The sequence below is a fragment of the Orbicella faveolata genome, unplaced genomic scaffold, assembly GCF_042242905.1.
Source record: "Orbicella faveolata isolate gen_17 unplaced genomic scaffold, um_ofav_v1 contig_13, whole genome shotgun sequence".
Classification (NCBI taxonomy): Eukaryota; Metazoa; Cnidaria; class Anthozoa; order Scleractinia; family Merulinidae; genus Orbicella; species Orbicella faveolata.
The window spans coordinates 23,035,771-23,051,361 of record NW_028301540.1 but is presented as its reverse complement, the minus strand read 5'-3'; the positions used below and the strand labels follow the sequence as shown (position 1 = coordinate 23,051,361).

General features: G+C 44.0%; 1 protein-coding gene and 1 long non-coding RNA gene across 2 annotated transcripts; both read left to right on the top strand.

Moving 5' to 3' along the window:
- Positions 1–14: 14 nt before the first annotated feature.
- LOC149115653 (uncharacterized) lies at positions 15–6,008 on the top strand. Its single transcript, XR_016206250.1, has 2 exons — positions 15–139; positions 5,773–6,008. It is a non-coding gene; the product is annotated as an uncharacterized LOC149115653 (long non-coding RNA).
- A 258-nt stretch (positions 6,009–6,266) lies between these two features.
- LOC149115652 (uncharacterized) lies at positions 6,267–14,423 on the top strand. Its single transcript, XM_089285711.1, has 3 exons — positions 6,267–6,608; positions 6,980–13,907; positions 14,279–14,423. The coding sequence occupies exon 2, from the start codon at positions 7,406–7,408 to the stop codon at positions 13,376–13,378; it is 5,973 nt and encodes a 1,990-aa protein (XP_089141837.1). The 5' UTR covers positions 6,267–6,608; positions 6,980–7,405; the 3' UTR covers positions 13,379–13,907; positions 14,279–14,423.
- Positions 14,424–15,591: the final 1,168 nt, after the last annotated feature.

Here is a 15,591-nt window from a genome sequence, read left to right as displayed (position 1 = left end):
TAATGCTCAGTTAGAAACATGTCAGATCATAAGCAACGTGTTTACGAAAGATCTAACAAGATCCGCAACAAAAAAAATCGAAGTTGAACGCCATGAAATGTTGACACAAGAATAGGTACTTTCTTGAAAAGATTAAGAGGTGAGCCATCTGATATTTTTCATTGTTGATAGTGGTAGGCCTTAGGGTTGATTACAGTTTTACAGTGTAAGTAAACTTATTTTACACTAGATTTTTGATTCGGTCGGTGTAAAACGCAGACTGCGGAGCGCAAACTACAGACTAAACTGCAGACTGACCATTGAGTCCTAACCGAAAACAGGCTAACTGGAGCATTTTTTAGGCTAACCTAAGTGATATCCAGGCTAACTGGAGGGTATTCAGTCTAACCGGAGCGCGACTCAGCTGACCGGAGTGTAGTCTTTCACTGCAATTAGCCTGAATAATCATGTTTAAGATCAGTGCCTGATACTATTATTATAAAACGATATGTACTTATGAAGTCTGTAGTCTGCAGTCTGCATTTTACTCTCAGTCTGCATTTTACCCCGGTCTGCAGTCCACAGTCTGCGTTTTACACTGACGATTTTCAATTTGATTGCCAGTGTTACGGATGGCACGACAAGACGCCATTTGCAATGCAACTCAACTCGTTTAATGCGTACTTCATGTAAGCTACATAGAACTAGAACGCACATGTTTACTCCAAATATGGTAAGACAAACCATATACGTAACATCTCCCTTTCTTTAAAAAAAGAAAAACTAATAAACAAATATCTGGCAAAAACTAGCCTAAAACAAACTTACACAAATCCACTTTGTTTCTGAAAGTGTTCTATGTCAAACTAAATCAGTTTATCCGAGCTTGCTAAAACAAACTTAAAGTGTTCAAAGTCTAGCCTTTGCTTAACGCTTCATGTCAAAATCTTTAAATCTTGAAGGGGGACGAACAGTCCGGGTTCTTGTCTTCTGAGGTGCTAACAATGGAACATTAGTCTCTTCAGCAACAGTTTCATTCAAGGAATCTTTGTCAGGCCTAGTAGGTATAGCAGGTAACTCAGGTACTCTAGGTATCTCCTTGTGATTTACTCCTGACTCATGTGAGCTAACCTTGGTGCTTTGCTTATCTGGTGTCGAGGATTCTGCTGCAGGTCTCAGAAACTGCCTGTTTCTTCGGAGGGTCTCACTGCCTGCTTGGACTACATATGACCTGTCTGACAGTTTCTCGACACAAATAGCTGGTTTCCACGTTTGGTTCTTTCGCAGGGGTGCACTTCTGACTTCTTGTCCAATCTCTAATTCAGGTAACTGCTTCACATGACGGTCATGGTAGAACTTCGCCTTTTGCCTTTTCCGCTCTAATTTCTCTGTAGAATGTGCGCTTACTTTGGGACGGAGAAGGCTTGACGCTGTTGGTAAGAGAGTTCGTGTTCGGCGCGACATAAGCCTCTGGGCGGGGCTGTCACCTATACCTTCAGTAGGTGTGTTCCTGTAGTCTAGTAGCGATAGCCATGGATCTTTCCCATCTCGGTCCGCTTTCTTAAATAGCAGTTTAACTGTCTTCACTGAAGACTCTGCTTTCCCATTTGCCTTTGGGTAGTGTGGTGATGATGTCACATGGTTAAATTCCCAGCTGAGTGAGAACTCGTGAAATTCTTGACTGCTATACTGTGGTCCGTTGTCTGAGACAACAGTGTCCGGGATTCCATGTCTACTGAATTGTTCTTTGAGTACTTGTATAACTGCATGTGAGGTGGTATCTTCAAGTTCACTAACTTCTACAAAATCTGAGTAATAGTCAACGACTGTGAGGTAATTCTTTCCACTAACAGTGAACAAATCTGTAGCCACTTTACTCCAAGGTCTGTCTGGAAGTTGATGAGACTGCATTGGCTGACTAGCATTCCTAGCCTGAAACTCGGCACAGACAGCACATCTCTCAACCAGGGCTTTGACTTCTGAATTCATTCCAGGCCAGAACACGATGTCTTTGGCCTTTCTTAGACATGATGCGACTCCTTGATGGCTTGAATGAATTCTTGAGAGCATCTCTGGCCTCATGGCTTTGGGGACAATCACTCTCTGACTCTTAAATAGAATACCATTGTGGAGTGAAATCTCTTCTCTGTAGTTCCAGTAGTCACGAACTTGTACTGGGCATTGCTCTCTTCTCTCAGGCCATCCTGTTAGAATAGTGGTCTTCAGGCTCTCTAAGACGAGGTCTTGTGCTGTGCACTTCTGCAGCTGAGTTAACCTTTCTGGAGCCACTTTGATGGAATCAAAGGGAGTAAGTGTTTCAAGTTCAAGAGCGAAAACTTGAAAGTTGTCTGTCATCTCCTTCTTGACAGCAAGCGAGGCTCGAGACAAGTGATCGGCAACATACATCTGTGCACCTGGCTTGTACTTAACCTCTAGGTTAAAGCGCTGTAGCCTCAACATCATTCTTTGTAGTCGACATGGAGCAGAGAGGATTGACTTCTGGAAAATGGACTGTAAGGGTTTGTGATCTGACTCAACTGTTATCTTTTTACGACCGGCGAGGTATTGACTGAACCTTTCGCAGGAGAAGACAATCGCTAAACACTCTTTCTCGATTTGAGCGTATTGCCTCTCAGTCTGTGATAGGGACCGTGAAGCAAAAGCAACTGGCTGGCCGTTTTGTAATAAAGCTGCTCCTAACCCGTATTCACTCGCATCACATTGCACTGTGACTTCTTCTTGAAGGTCATAATACTTGAGCACAGGGTGTTTGACTACAAGCTCTCGCACTTCCTGGAATGCTGTCTCATGATGCTGGGACCAGATGAACTTTGCATTCTTTGCTGTCATCTCTCTCAGTGGCTGGGCGACCTCTGATAACCTAGGGAGAAACTTTGCCAAGTAATTAACGAATCCTAAGAGACTCAGGAGTTCCTTCTTGGATGTAGGCCTCGGCATTTCCTGAACTGCCTTCACTTTCTCAGGATCTGGCTGTAACCCATCTTTGGTGATCAAGTGTCCCATGAATCTGACTTCAGACTTCTTGAGGTTCAACTTGCTGCTGTTTAGACGCAGATTGGCTTTTCGAGCTTGCTCTAGCAGACGAATCAAGTTCTCATCATGATTTCGATTTGCTTCTTCATCATTCTCTCCATAGCCCATGACCAATATGTCATCTCTTATCACTTCTACACCGGGAAGACTATCAAGCTTCTCATGCAATTTGCATTCGAACTCTTCTGGAGCCAGGTTGATACCAAAGGGTAGCCTCAAATACTTGTAACGCCCAAAGGGAGTCCAGAATGTTGTCTTGAGACTGCTGCTCTCATCTAATCCAACCTGGTAAAACCCATCTTTAGCATCTAAGGTACTAAACACTTTGGCATTGCTAAGCTTGGGCAACAACTCATCTAGAGTAGGCATTTGGTACTTTGGACGGATGACTGCCTTGTTAAGATCTTTAGGATCCAAACAAATCCTAATCTTATTTGGTGTTGTGACAACCACCATACTGCTAATCCAGTCGGTCGGTACTGTGACTTTCTCCACGATTCCTTTCCTTTCCAGATCATCAAGTTTGGCCTTGACCTTATCACGCAGGGGAACTGGCACTCGGCGCGGAGAATGCTGCACTGGTTTTACGCTGGGGTCTGTGATAATGGTTGTATCACCAATATGGCCTAACCCTTCAAAAACATCTTTGTACTGAACAAGAATCTGATCTCTGGTCAGGTTACTACTGCTTTTCAGGACATGAATGGACTCTTCAGGATCTATATCCACTTTGAGAAGTCCCAACTGCTCACAAGCCTCAGCCGATAAGAGGGGTTTGTTAGAACTCTCAACAACTTGGAATCTCAGGTCCAGACGCTTGCCCCTTCTCTCTGCTGTGAGTGTGGTCTCACCTACAGGCTTCATCAAGCTACCATCAAATAGCTTTAGCTGGGCATTGGACTTAGACAAGGGGGGATCACCATTCTGCAATAGCTGAACTAAATTTCTGTGACTGATCACATTACAAGTTGCACCAGTGTCCAACTGACATACTAGTTGCTCTTTGTACTGCTCTTCTATCACAAAGGTAATACTGGATGTCAACTGTTTACCACTACCATTAATTGCAGTAATTTCTTCTATCTTCAATAATGATTCCTCAGACTCAAAACCTTCTGCCACTTCAGCGACATGAACCTTCTCTTTGCCTGCCTGACACACTTTGGCGAAGTGGTTCATTCTTTTACAATTGCGACATTGTTGACCATAAGCTGGACATTCTGTCTGCTTGGCATGCTTCTTTTGTTGGCCACAATATTTACATTTCCATTTTTTGTCAGGTTTCTTTGGATTTGGTGGTTTCTTCGGATGAGGAGGCATCTTGCCTTGCATCGGTTTACGCTTCACATGAACTAAGTTCAGTTCCTCATTGTTTTGTTTCTCATCCTTTTGAATCGACTTTAGCTGCTTATTCGTTATTTCACTTGATTTACACATGTCAAGAGCTTTATCCAAAGACAAATCTTTCTCTCTGAGCAATCTAGCTTTTGTACCCTTATCTTGTATTCCAATAACTAGCCTGTCACGTATCATTTCTTCTGCAAGTGCTCCAAACTGACACGATGCTGCGAGTTTTCTTAATCTATTGACATAGCAATCAACAGTTTCTTCGGGTACTTGAATGCAAGAGTTAAAGACATACCTCTCATAGACGACATTTCTCTTTGGTAGGAAATAGTTTTCCAGCGCCTTCAATGCTGAAGTTATCGTCAGTACTTCGGTGCCAAAATTCAGATTCAGGAAAATTTGCAGACACTCCTTTCCCATAACAGAACGGAAGGTTGCTAATCGGATCGATTGACTCTTCTGATCCAAACCCGTTGCTACCTCATAATCTTGCCATTGTTGCTTAAAAAATTCCCAGTTGCTCGTGATATCTCCACGACAAACCATAGCGCTTGGTACTGGAAAATTTGAAGGAAAACTGAGGACTTGAGGCGGCGGAGTAGGCTGTGGAGCTTGCGGTGGAGCTGGTGGTGGAGGATCTTGTTCGGTGTCTGACATCGTTTCGCTGGGTTTCAACGCACGTGGTCGATGTTGAAATTCCTGTACGTACCCTAAATCAAGGAAATGTCGCTTCGTTTCGCTTCAGTAACTGCTTTGACTGAATATCAACCAGAAGACGTAATCTTGAGCGCTGCAACTCGCCATAAGATCAACAAAACACTTCTGACACCATGTTACGGATGGCACGACAAGACGCCATTTGCAATGCAACTCAACTCGTTTAATGCGTACTTCATGTAAGCTACATAGAACTAGAACGCACATGTTTACTCCAAATATGGTAAGACAAACCATATACGTAACAGCCAGCAAAGTGGAAGTGAAATCGGAACATCTTTGTATATTACTAAATTACATAGGCCATCAAAGAATATTCGACCGTACAGGCCCTTTCATAAAATAACCACAGAATCATTTAAATATATAGAACAGCTAAACTGATGGAATGTTGTAAGCAGTATCATCAGTACAGAGTAAATGATGCAGTGCATAAATTAGTATCTTTAGAACATAAAGGGAAAAGAGTCTACTCCAATATACAATGTACTTAAATGTTGGGTGTTGAAGTTCAAAATATCATAGCTAATCAAATTTCTGTAGGTCCCAGGTTAGAATCTAGTTGTAGTTTATAACAAATTAGGTGGCTATTATGTTAGTTGCAGTAATTTAATGGAATAATTTTGAAAAATTAATTTGTTTATTTATTTATGTCCACTTATATTCTGTTTGCAGAATGCTAAAATGGATTCCTTTTATTGGTTCTATTTGACAAACAAATCTTACAAGAGGCATGCAGGTTGTGGTTTCACTAGAGAGTACAACAGTAACCAGAGTTGTGGGAACATCGTTCCAGATTTGTACTATCCTTGTCAGCAAAAGTTTATACTAAGTATGTGTTGCTTGAATAAAACAATAACAAGGCTTAATCATTCTGTAATCATTGCAGGCTTTGTTAAATTTACTTTCTAGACTGTTCTTCATTTTTGGACTATTTGTATTTTGGCCAATGTACTATAATGTTTAGTCCCTAAAAAGGCCAACCACTGTTATAAGATTGTACAATTGAAGTGCATGGTACCTATACAGTTATTGGAGAGCCTTACACTCAAACTCACAAAACTGTGAACACCTAAAATATGTCTGGAATGTTTATTGTGTTATAACCAATCATGAGCAAGATCTACAACCATAGAAACCACAGAAACGGATGAATTTCTATCGGCGTTGGTTTTGAAACGTGATGTTAATTCGTTTTTTGATCGCAGCAACTTACTTTACCGTAGATGTTATCAAGTAATTGTCACTTTCAAACAAGGCCTTACTTACTTACTTAATCTACTGTGGTTGACCAGCCTTCAGCTGCTATGTCCGTTAGGGAAATAGTCATAACCGCTAGGTTTTGCGTACGTGTTCTCCGGTTAGATATATCCACGAGGTTTTCCTCGGTTAGGTCAGTTCAAGTGCAGATTTCACTGCGTCAACTTCTACTCGGCATTGGGCCATAGTTTCTCTATACACTGTTACTCGTCTATTCTATCAAGTCAAGTTCAGTGCGTGTGCAAACCAAAGTGAGTAATCTATTCCTTGTTCTTTAGGGTTAGTTCTTAGGTTTTCTATTGTTATTTGTTTCGGTTGAGTTTCCTTTTATCGTTACTAAATCGGTTAGTTAGTTCTGTATGCTCGGAATCGCGCTTGATTAGGTCCATATCTCCAATATAGGGTTATTTTGCCATAAAGGTACCGTCCAAGTTACACACCGTGTAGCCTATTAATCGTTTTCCAGCCTTCCGTACGATCAGTATAAGTGCCGATTATGTTACACTTCCATATTACGGACGTTATTGAGAATGTTAGCAATAGTTTCTTCATTTGTGTTATTTTATCTTTATACTTCGGTATGTTAGTTACGTTAGCTCCTATTTTCGTTATTGTATTTCAGTTCGAACCGGCATACGGTTTACATCGACTTACGGCTAAGCTTACAGCACGTGGTTTAATTCTACCTTCGTCTTGGCACGTGATTCGTTTCATTTGAGTCTGTATGGAACATTGATCTCTGTCAATTAAACTCTGTTTACATCGTAGTCAGAAGTTCTTGTCGAGTTCGTTTTAACACTACGCACTGCTCTACGCATGTGATTACTTGGATTTTTGGCCTGCTATATTCTGTCCTTGTAACTCACATTTAGTTCGAATTTGGTGCACCGCGAAGGAATTCGAAGAATTCGCTGACTAATTTGCACGTCAATCACTCCAACTCACTTCAACCCCGTGTTATCTGCAATTTGTCATTCAGTGTAACGCACGATTGACGTTTTCTTATCTACCGCAATTAATCGGATTTATCAAGGATTAACGTTTCACAATGGCTTCCGCAAAACCGCAATCACCGGATGATCTAAAGGCCGCCCGCAGTTTTGCGAAGACAAACGTGACAAGAAAGGTCAATAGACTTAACGAGTTATTGTCCGCACGCGAATCCGCCGACGCCATTCAAAGAGTCCAGATTGAGCTAAACGAAGTTCTAGAGGAATTCAAAATCGCTCATGAAGCTTATCATAGCCAAATTAAGACCGAAAGAGAACGTCAAGATTCGGAAAAATATTACGACTCGCTTGTAGAACTAGCGTCGGAACTAGAGAGAGAAATCTCTTCATGGATCATGCAACCAGACGCTCAAAGATTGTTGACAGCTCAAAGTGCTTTCGTCGGCCCCGAGGATTCTGTAAGTAACGCCGGATCGCGTGATTCGTTCCACACGCGATCTGTTATTGGTTCTCGCACAAGCAGTACCCCTAGTGCAAAGGCAAGGTCTGCTGCAAAAAAGGCAGCGTTAGAGGTCAAGGCAGCTACCCTTCAAAAACTGCACGACCTCGAAATCGAAGAATTGAGAATCAAGCAAAGGAAAGCGGAAATCCAACTGCAAGCCGACATCGCAGAGGCTGAGGCCGAGAGACAAGTGTTCGAGGAGGCAGAAGCCGAGGAAAACCGCGAGCGTGAGCTGTTTCATCGGGATGAAGTCACGCCGGTCAGAGCAGCACTCAAACCCGTAAAGTCTGCGTCTACGCCCATGGAAGGAGGCCCCCCAGGCAATGTCATTGACGAGACAGTAATTGGTTCTCAAGGCAAGCAACCCTATGAACCAAACGAAACTCGACAGCCATCTAAGTATCCTCTGAACCCCGAAGCACCTGAATATCGCCATAGGATGACACCAAACCAAGAAAGTTTGCCATATGACATCAAACCCAGTAGCCATCACGATGCATCATTCGTTCGTCTAATGGAGACGCAAGATCGACATAACCAAGCCCTTATGCAGCTTGTACGTCATCAGCAGCAAAGTACAGCAGCACTGACTCTTCCGCAGCCGAGTATGCAAGTTTTCAGCGGTGATCCCATCGATTATTGCGACTTCATACACGCGTTTGAACACCTCGTGGAACAGAAGACCACAAGTTCAAGCTCTCGCCTGTACTACCTAGTGCAGTATACTTCTGGTCCCGCCCAGGAACTAATGAGGAGTTGTCTTTCCATGCGAGAAGAAGAAGGCTACGTGGAAGCGAGAAGGCTGCTGAAGGAAAGATACGGTCGGAGCTACAAGATCGCTGCCGCGCATGTTAAACGACTAATTGAGGGGCCATCGATTAAACCTGAGGACGGATCAGCGCTTGAGCAGTTTTCCATCCAGCTTTCAAGCTGCGTCAATACGTTGAAGGAAATTGGTTACGTCAATAAGCTGGACAATCCCGACAACCTCAAGAAGATAATCGACCGGCTTCCATTTGGAATTAGATTGAAGTGGCGCGATACTGTTGACCGTATCATAGAAAAGGAAAACCGAGACGTCACCGTCAAAGATATCATGGCCTTTGTGGCAGCTAAGGCAAGAGCTGCAACCCATCCCATTTTCGGCAAGGTAGTAAACGAAAACAGGGGAAAGCAAGTTAACGGCAAATCGTCGAGAAAACCGCCAAGAGGAGGGGGCTTCTCAACTCAAGGCAAACCTCCACCCGATAAAACTTCAAAGGAAAAACCCAAGTGTCCATCATGTTCTTCTAGCCACTGGCTATCACGCTGCGACAAGTTTCGCAAACAGTCTCTCCAGGAAAGGCAAAGGTTCGTGGACGACCATAAACTCTGCAGTAACTGCCTGACAGCCGGTCACTTCGTGCGCGACTGCCCAAAGGAAAGCTTCTGCAGGGTACAAGGGTGTGTCGGGTGTGTCTTCCTACATCCAAGAAGCAATACAAACGCGTCAACCGCTTCAACCATAACCGAAAGCCCAACTGGGGGCCAAGGCAAAGGCGTGGAGCCACCGCCCGTTAATTCTAACTCTGCCAACAATGGTTACATCAAGTCCAGTTACTCCACATCAAGTAATTCAGTAACCGGGCTCGCGATTCTTCCAGTCCGGGTCAAGGCAAAGGGTCATGGTAAAATAGTGGAAACGTACGCATTCCTGGACTCCGGTTCAAACACGTCGTTTTGCACCGAAAGCCTTTTGGAAAAGCTGAACTTCAAGGGAACTAAAACGAAGCTGTCACTAACAACGCTGCAAGGTGAAAGCGAGCCTACTGAATGCTCCCTAGTCAGTTTGGAAGCTTTCGATCTAAGCGAGAACAAGACAGTACAGCTGCCAAAGGTCTACTCTAGGCCAAGCTTGCCTATTCCCCCTGAAGCTATCGCCCGGCAAGAGGATGTCGACCGCTGGCCATATTTGAAAGGCGTCAACATATCTCACATAGACGCTGAGATTGGCCTTCTAATCGGCAGCGACGTACCGGAGGCTCTACAACCCAAAGAAATGAGACCAAGTGAGGATGGCGGTCCCTTTGCAACTCGAACAGTGTTAGGTTGGGTGCTTAACGGCCCGTTGGGCAGAGCAGCCACGACTGAAGTGTCCACTGCGAACTTTGTTCAAGGAAACAAGACCCTTGATGAACAATTTCATGAGTTTTGCAACCTAGAATTTAGCGACACCTTCTATGAATCAAAAACGTCTATGTCACTCAACGACCGGAAGGCTCTGAACATTATGGAAGAAACAGTTAAACTAGAAAACGGTCATTACGAAATGGCTTTACCCTGGAAGTCCTACCCGCCACGCCTACAGAACAACAGAACTCTAGCAGAGCGCCGACTCCTCCAGCTGAAAAGGCGACTGCTGAGAGAACCACTTGTCCATCAGAAATACAAAGGGTTTATGGACGATCTGCTATCTAAGGATTACGCCAGGAAAGTGAACAGTCAAGACCCTGGCCCTCTAGGAACCCGCTGGTACCTTCCCCATCATCCCGTATTCAACCCACAGAAACCCGGTAAAGTGAGAGTAGTCTTCGATTGTTCAGCCAAGCATTACGGAACCTCACTGAACGACCAGCTCTTACAGGGGCCGGACCTGACTAACTCTCTTGTTGGTGTACTCTCCAGATTCAGAGAGGATCAAATAGCCCTAATGTCTGATGTGGAAGCAATGTTCCACCAGGTACGCGTCCGGCCAAGTGACTGCGAGGCTCTGAGTTTCCTGTGGTGGCCAGACGGAAATCTCGACAATCAGCCAGAAGAGTACCAGATGAGAGTCCATCTGTTTGGAGGCGCGTCTTCCCCAAGCTGCGCAAACTTCGCACTGAAGAAAACAGCGGAAGACAACAAAGCAGATTTTGACCCCCAAACCATTTCAACCGTGAAACGCAATTTCTACGTCGATGACTGCCTCAAGTCAGTTGGATCAGACGATGACGCCATTCGACTCGCAAGACAACTGCGCGAGCTCCTAGCACGAGGCGGATTCAAGCTCACGAAATGGCTGTCTAATTCAAGAAAGGTCATCGAGTCCTTGCCAGAGTCAGAACGAGCAGCTCAAGTCAAAAACCTCGACTTCGACAAGTTACCAGTGGAGCGAGCTCTTGGTGTACAATGGAACGTAGCCTCCGATCAGTTTGGTTTTAGTATTGTCATTAAGGACAGGCCTGCTACAAGAAGAGGTATACTATCCGTAATCAGCTCAGTATACGACCCCCTGGGGTTCGCCGCTCCATTTATTCTCAATGCGAAACTGATCCTGCAAGACCTTTGTCGTAACAAGTATGGCTGGGATGACAAGATTCCAGATGAGTTCCTGCACCGCTGGCAAGTATGGCTGCAAGAGCTACCCAAACTAGAGCAACTAACAATCGACCGTTGCTTCAAGTCGCCAGACCTCGGCGAGATCACGTCGTGCCAGCTTCACCACTTCTCCGATGCGTCACAACAGGGTTACGGAGCCGTCACATACCTCAGAATCACAGGTCATGATGGAAACGTGAAATGTTCGTTTGTCATGGGAAAATCCAGACTTGCACCAATCAAACCAGTTACCATTCCCCGACTGGAGTTATCAGCAGCCGTTGTAGCAACAAGACTAGAGAAAATATCTCGAGGGGAGTTGAGTCTACCGATCAGTCAATCATTCTTCTGGACAGACAGCACCTGTGTCCTGCGTTACCTAGAAAACCAAGACAGGCGCTTTCAGACTTTCGTTGCCAATCGGGTCGCAACGATACACGACGCATCTTCTCCCTCTCAGTGGCGATACGTAAATACACAATTCAATCCAGCGGACGACGCATCAAGAGGCGCGTCAACAGACTCTCTCCAACGCTGGATACATGGCCCAGAATTCCTAACTCAGTCAACTGAGACATGGCCGCAACGACCTGTTGACATGAACGTTACCATTCCCGATGATGACCCAGAAGTCAAGAAAGACGCGGTGGTACATATGAGCGAAGCTTCTACTCGAGATCCCGTTTTAGAAATCATTGAACGGTTTTCATCCTGGACCTATCTCAAGAAGATAGTAGCGTGGATACTCCGTTACAAGTCAAACCTCACCCGTCTTAGCAAGGAACGAAGGAGAGGAGTGACGAGTCCAATTCAGTCAACCGACACAACCACGCCCATCACCATAGCGGAACTGAACAACGCTGAATTCGAAATCCTCAAGCACGTCCAGAGCAAATGCTTCAAGGAGGAACTCGGTTGTCTTAAGGAAGTGGACCAACAGACAACTTCAAGCAGACAGAACGTGTTGAAGAAATCTAGCAACATTTTCAAGCTTGACCCAATCCTAACTCATGGTCTCATACGAGTTGGTGGTCGTTTACAACGAGCGCCAATCAGCACCGATGCAATGCATCCAGTTATCCTGCCAAAGAAACACCACGTGGTCAAGCTTCTCATCCAGTATTACCACCACGTTGCTGGTCATTCGGGCCTAGAGTACACTTTGTCGCTCACTAGGCAGAGATACTGGATAATAAACGGAAGATCTGCCGTGCGAAACATTCTCAACGAGTGCTTCAGCTGCCGTAAACACCAGGCGCCAACAGCTCAACAAAAGATGGCGAGTCTTCCCGAAGACCGAATAACGCCTTCGAAACCGCCGTTCACCTACACAGGTGTAGACTGCTTCGGGCCATTCGAAGTGCGACGCGGAAGGACAAGGGTCAAGCGGTATGGCGTGATATTCACATGTCTCACCCTACGTGCAGTCCACATAGAGGCGGCTTCCTCATTGGACACAGAGTCCTTTATCAGCGCGTTACGCAGATTCATCGCAAGGAGAGGTCAGCCTGAGGAGATGCGATCCGACAACGGCGGGAACTTCGTGAGGGGAGAGCGCGAGCTACGGGAAGCAATCAACGAATGGAATCAATCGCAGATTCATGACTTTCTCCTCCAACGGAATATCAAGTGGACCTTCAACCCACCAGCCGGCTCTCACCATGGCGGAGTATGGGAGAGGTGTATACGGACGGTACGCAAGGTCATGAAGGCACTGATGAAAGAGCAAGTGCTAGACGATGAGGGTCTCAACACCCTGTTGTGTGAAGTGGAGGCAATAATCAACGGACGACCTATCACAAAGCTGTCAGACGATCCACGTGACCTAGAACCTCTGACACCCAACCACCTGCTGCTGCTGCGCTCAGGACCTACTGTTCCACCCGGAAACTTTACCAGCCATGACAACTACTACAATCGGAGATGGCGTCAAGTGCAGTATCTAGCAGACATATTTTGGCGGCGATGGGTCAGAGAATACCTCCCGTCACTGCAGCAACGGCAGAAATGGCACAAGCAGCGGAGGAATTTTGCAGTAGACGACATCGTCCTGGTCTTTGACGACAACAAGCCCCGTAACTCCTGGCCACTCGGTCGGATCCTGGAGGTGTATACCAACCGTAGAGATGGACTGGTTCGTTCCGTCAAGTTAAAGACCAGTACATCGGAACTCGTGCGACCAATCGACAAGATTGTGCTACTGGAAGCAGCCGCTGTTTCAAGGAATTAAGGAACTTATGAACACCGACAATGCATTAGTTTCAGTGGATTGAAGAACTCTCTTGAACAATACAATATAATCTACCAATTAATATAAGTAATAATATTATCATTTAGTCAACCTCATGTTTCAAACCCTTTTTTCTATCTCCTTGTAAAGGCTATCTGCAGTACCGCCTTTAAGGGGCCGGAATGTTGGTTTTGAAACGTGATGTTAATTCGTTTTTTGATCGCAGCAACTTACTTTACCGTAGATGTTATCAAGTAATTGTCACTTTCAAACAAGGCCTTACTTACTTACTTAATCTACTGTGGTTGACCAGCCTTCAGCTGCTATGTCCGTTAGGGAAATAGTCATAACCGCTAGGTTTTGCGTACGTGTTCTCCGGTTAGATATATCCACGAGGTTTTCCTCGGTTAGGTCAGTTCAAGTGCAGATTTCACTGCGTCAACTTCTACTCGGCATTGGGCCATAGTTTCTCTATACACTGTTACTCGTCTATTCTATCAAGTCAAGTTCAGTGCGTGTGCAAACCAAAGTGAGTAATCTATTCCTTGTTCTTTAGGGTTAGTTCTTAGGTTTTCTATTGTTATTTGTTTCGGTTGAGTTTCCTTTTATCGTTACTAAATCGGTTAGTTAGTTCTGTATGCTCGGAATCGCGCTTGATTAGGTCCATATCTCCAATATAGGGTTATTTTGCCATAAAGGTACCGTCCAAGTTACACACCGTGTAGCCTATTAATCGTTTTCCAGCCTTCCGTACGATCAGTATAAGTGCCGATTATGTTACACTTCCATATTACGGACGTTATTGAGAATGTTAGCAATAGTTTCTTCATTTGTGTTATTTTATCTTTATACTTCGGTATGTTAGTTACGTTAGCTCCTATTTTCGTTATTGTATTTCAGTTCGAACCGGCATACGGTTTACATCGACTTACGGCTAAGCTTACAGCACGTGGTTTAATTCTACCTTCGTCTTGGCACGTGATTCGTTTCATTTGAGTCTGTATGGAACATTGATCTCTGTCAATTAAACTCTGTTTACATCGTAGTCAGAAGTTCTTGTCGAGTTCGTTTTAACACTACGCACTGCTCTACGCATGTGATTACTTGGATTTTTGGCCTGCTATATTCTGTCCTTGTAACTCACAATCGGTTATGGAACAAATTTGTTTTGTGACCAGTCTCAAAATCAATCCTCTATTTCTGTTACACAAGACATAAGATAATTGCTGTTACAGGCTATTTAAACACTAGTGAAGAGGGTTTGGGATATTTTTAACATGAGAAAACTGTTTTCACAAACCAATGTTCTGGGCCAACACAACTAGCGGCCGTTGAATCACTCAAGCGCAAACGATCCAAATCAGTACTTTCATTATTTCGTTTCATTATAATAATTTTGACAATGAAAAGCGAGGAGTGATATTGATGAAAATAGAAGTCTTCCATTATATTTTGTAATATGTGAATCAAGGGCAAATTTATTTGTGAAGAAACAGTGGAAAATGTGAGGTGTTTACTGTTTGCCACAACTAATTGCAAAATTAGCAAACCTTTGCATTTATCATGGTCAATCTTTCCAGGGTGTTTAGATCACCAAACCACTGGGCCCAAGGGAGTGTAATTGTTTGCTAAAATAAACTGAGTTGCTAGTTTAACCAAAGATGATACCAAGGTTAGCAAAACCACCAAAATTTTAAATTTTTATTCATCCCTATTTATAGCTGTGGCAAATTAACCATCGCTTCACTTGAGTAAAAGTACACAAACTAAATACTGGATGTGGTTCTTGATACAAAAGGATAGCAATTATTTAGACTTTCAGTAATATATAAAGACAGAGGGTGTATCTTGGGACAAAGCTAAAACCAAAACTATACATGTATATATAGTTCCGTGACCTATGCAATACATCCTTGTTCTGTGGTTTGTGTGGTTTGAGATCTCACTTGTGATTGGTTATTACACAATAAACATTCCAGGCATATTTTAGGTGTTCACGGTTTTGTGAGTTTGACTGTAATAAGTATTTCTTTGAAAAATGTTTCCTGTGGTTTAAGGATACATTATTGGGAAACTTTGCTTGAACCCCTAACAAGTAAGCTGTTAGTGGTATTTCTGTCTTATGTAGTTTTGACTTACAGGAGTCACAACCAGATAGTACAACATAAAAGATTATCAATTGTTTACTCACATCACTCCTCTCCTCTTGGCAA

Excerpts from the sequence above, each read along its gene's own strand:
- LOC149115652 (XM_089285711.1), top strand. The coding sequence starts at position 7,406 with ATGGCTTCCGCAAAACCGCAATCACCGGATGATCTAAAGGCCGCCCGC.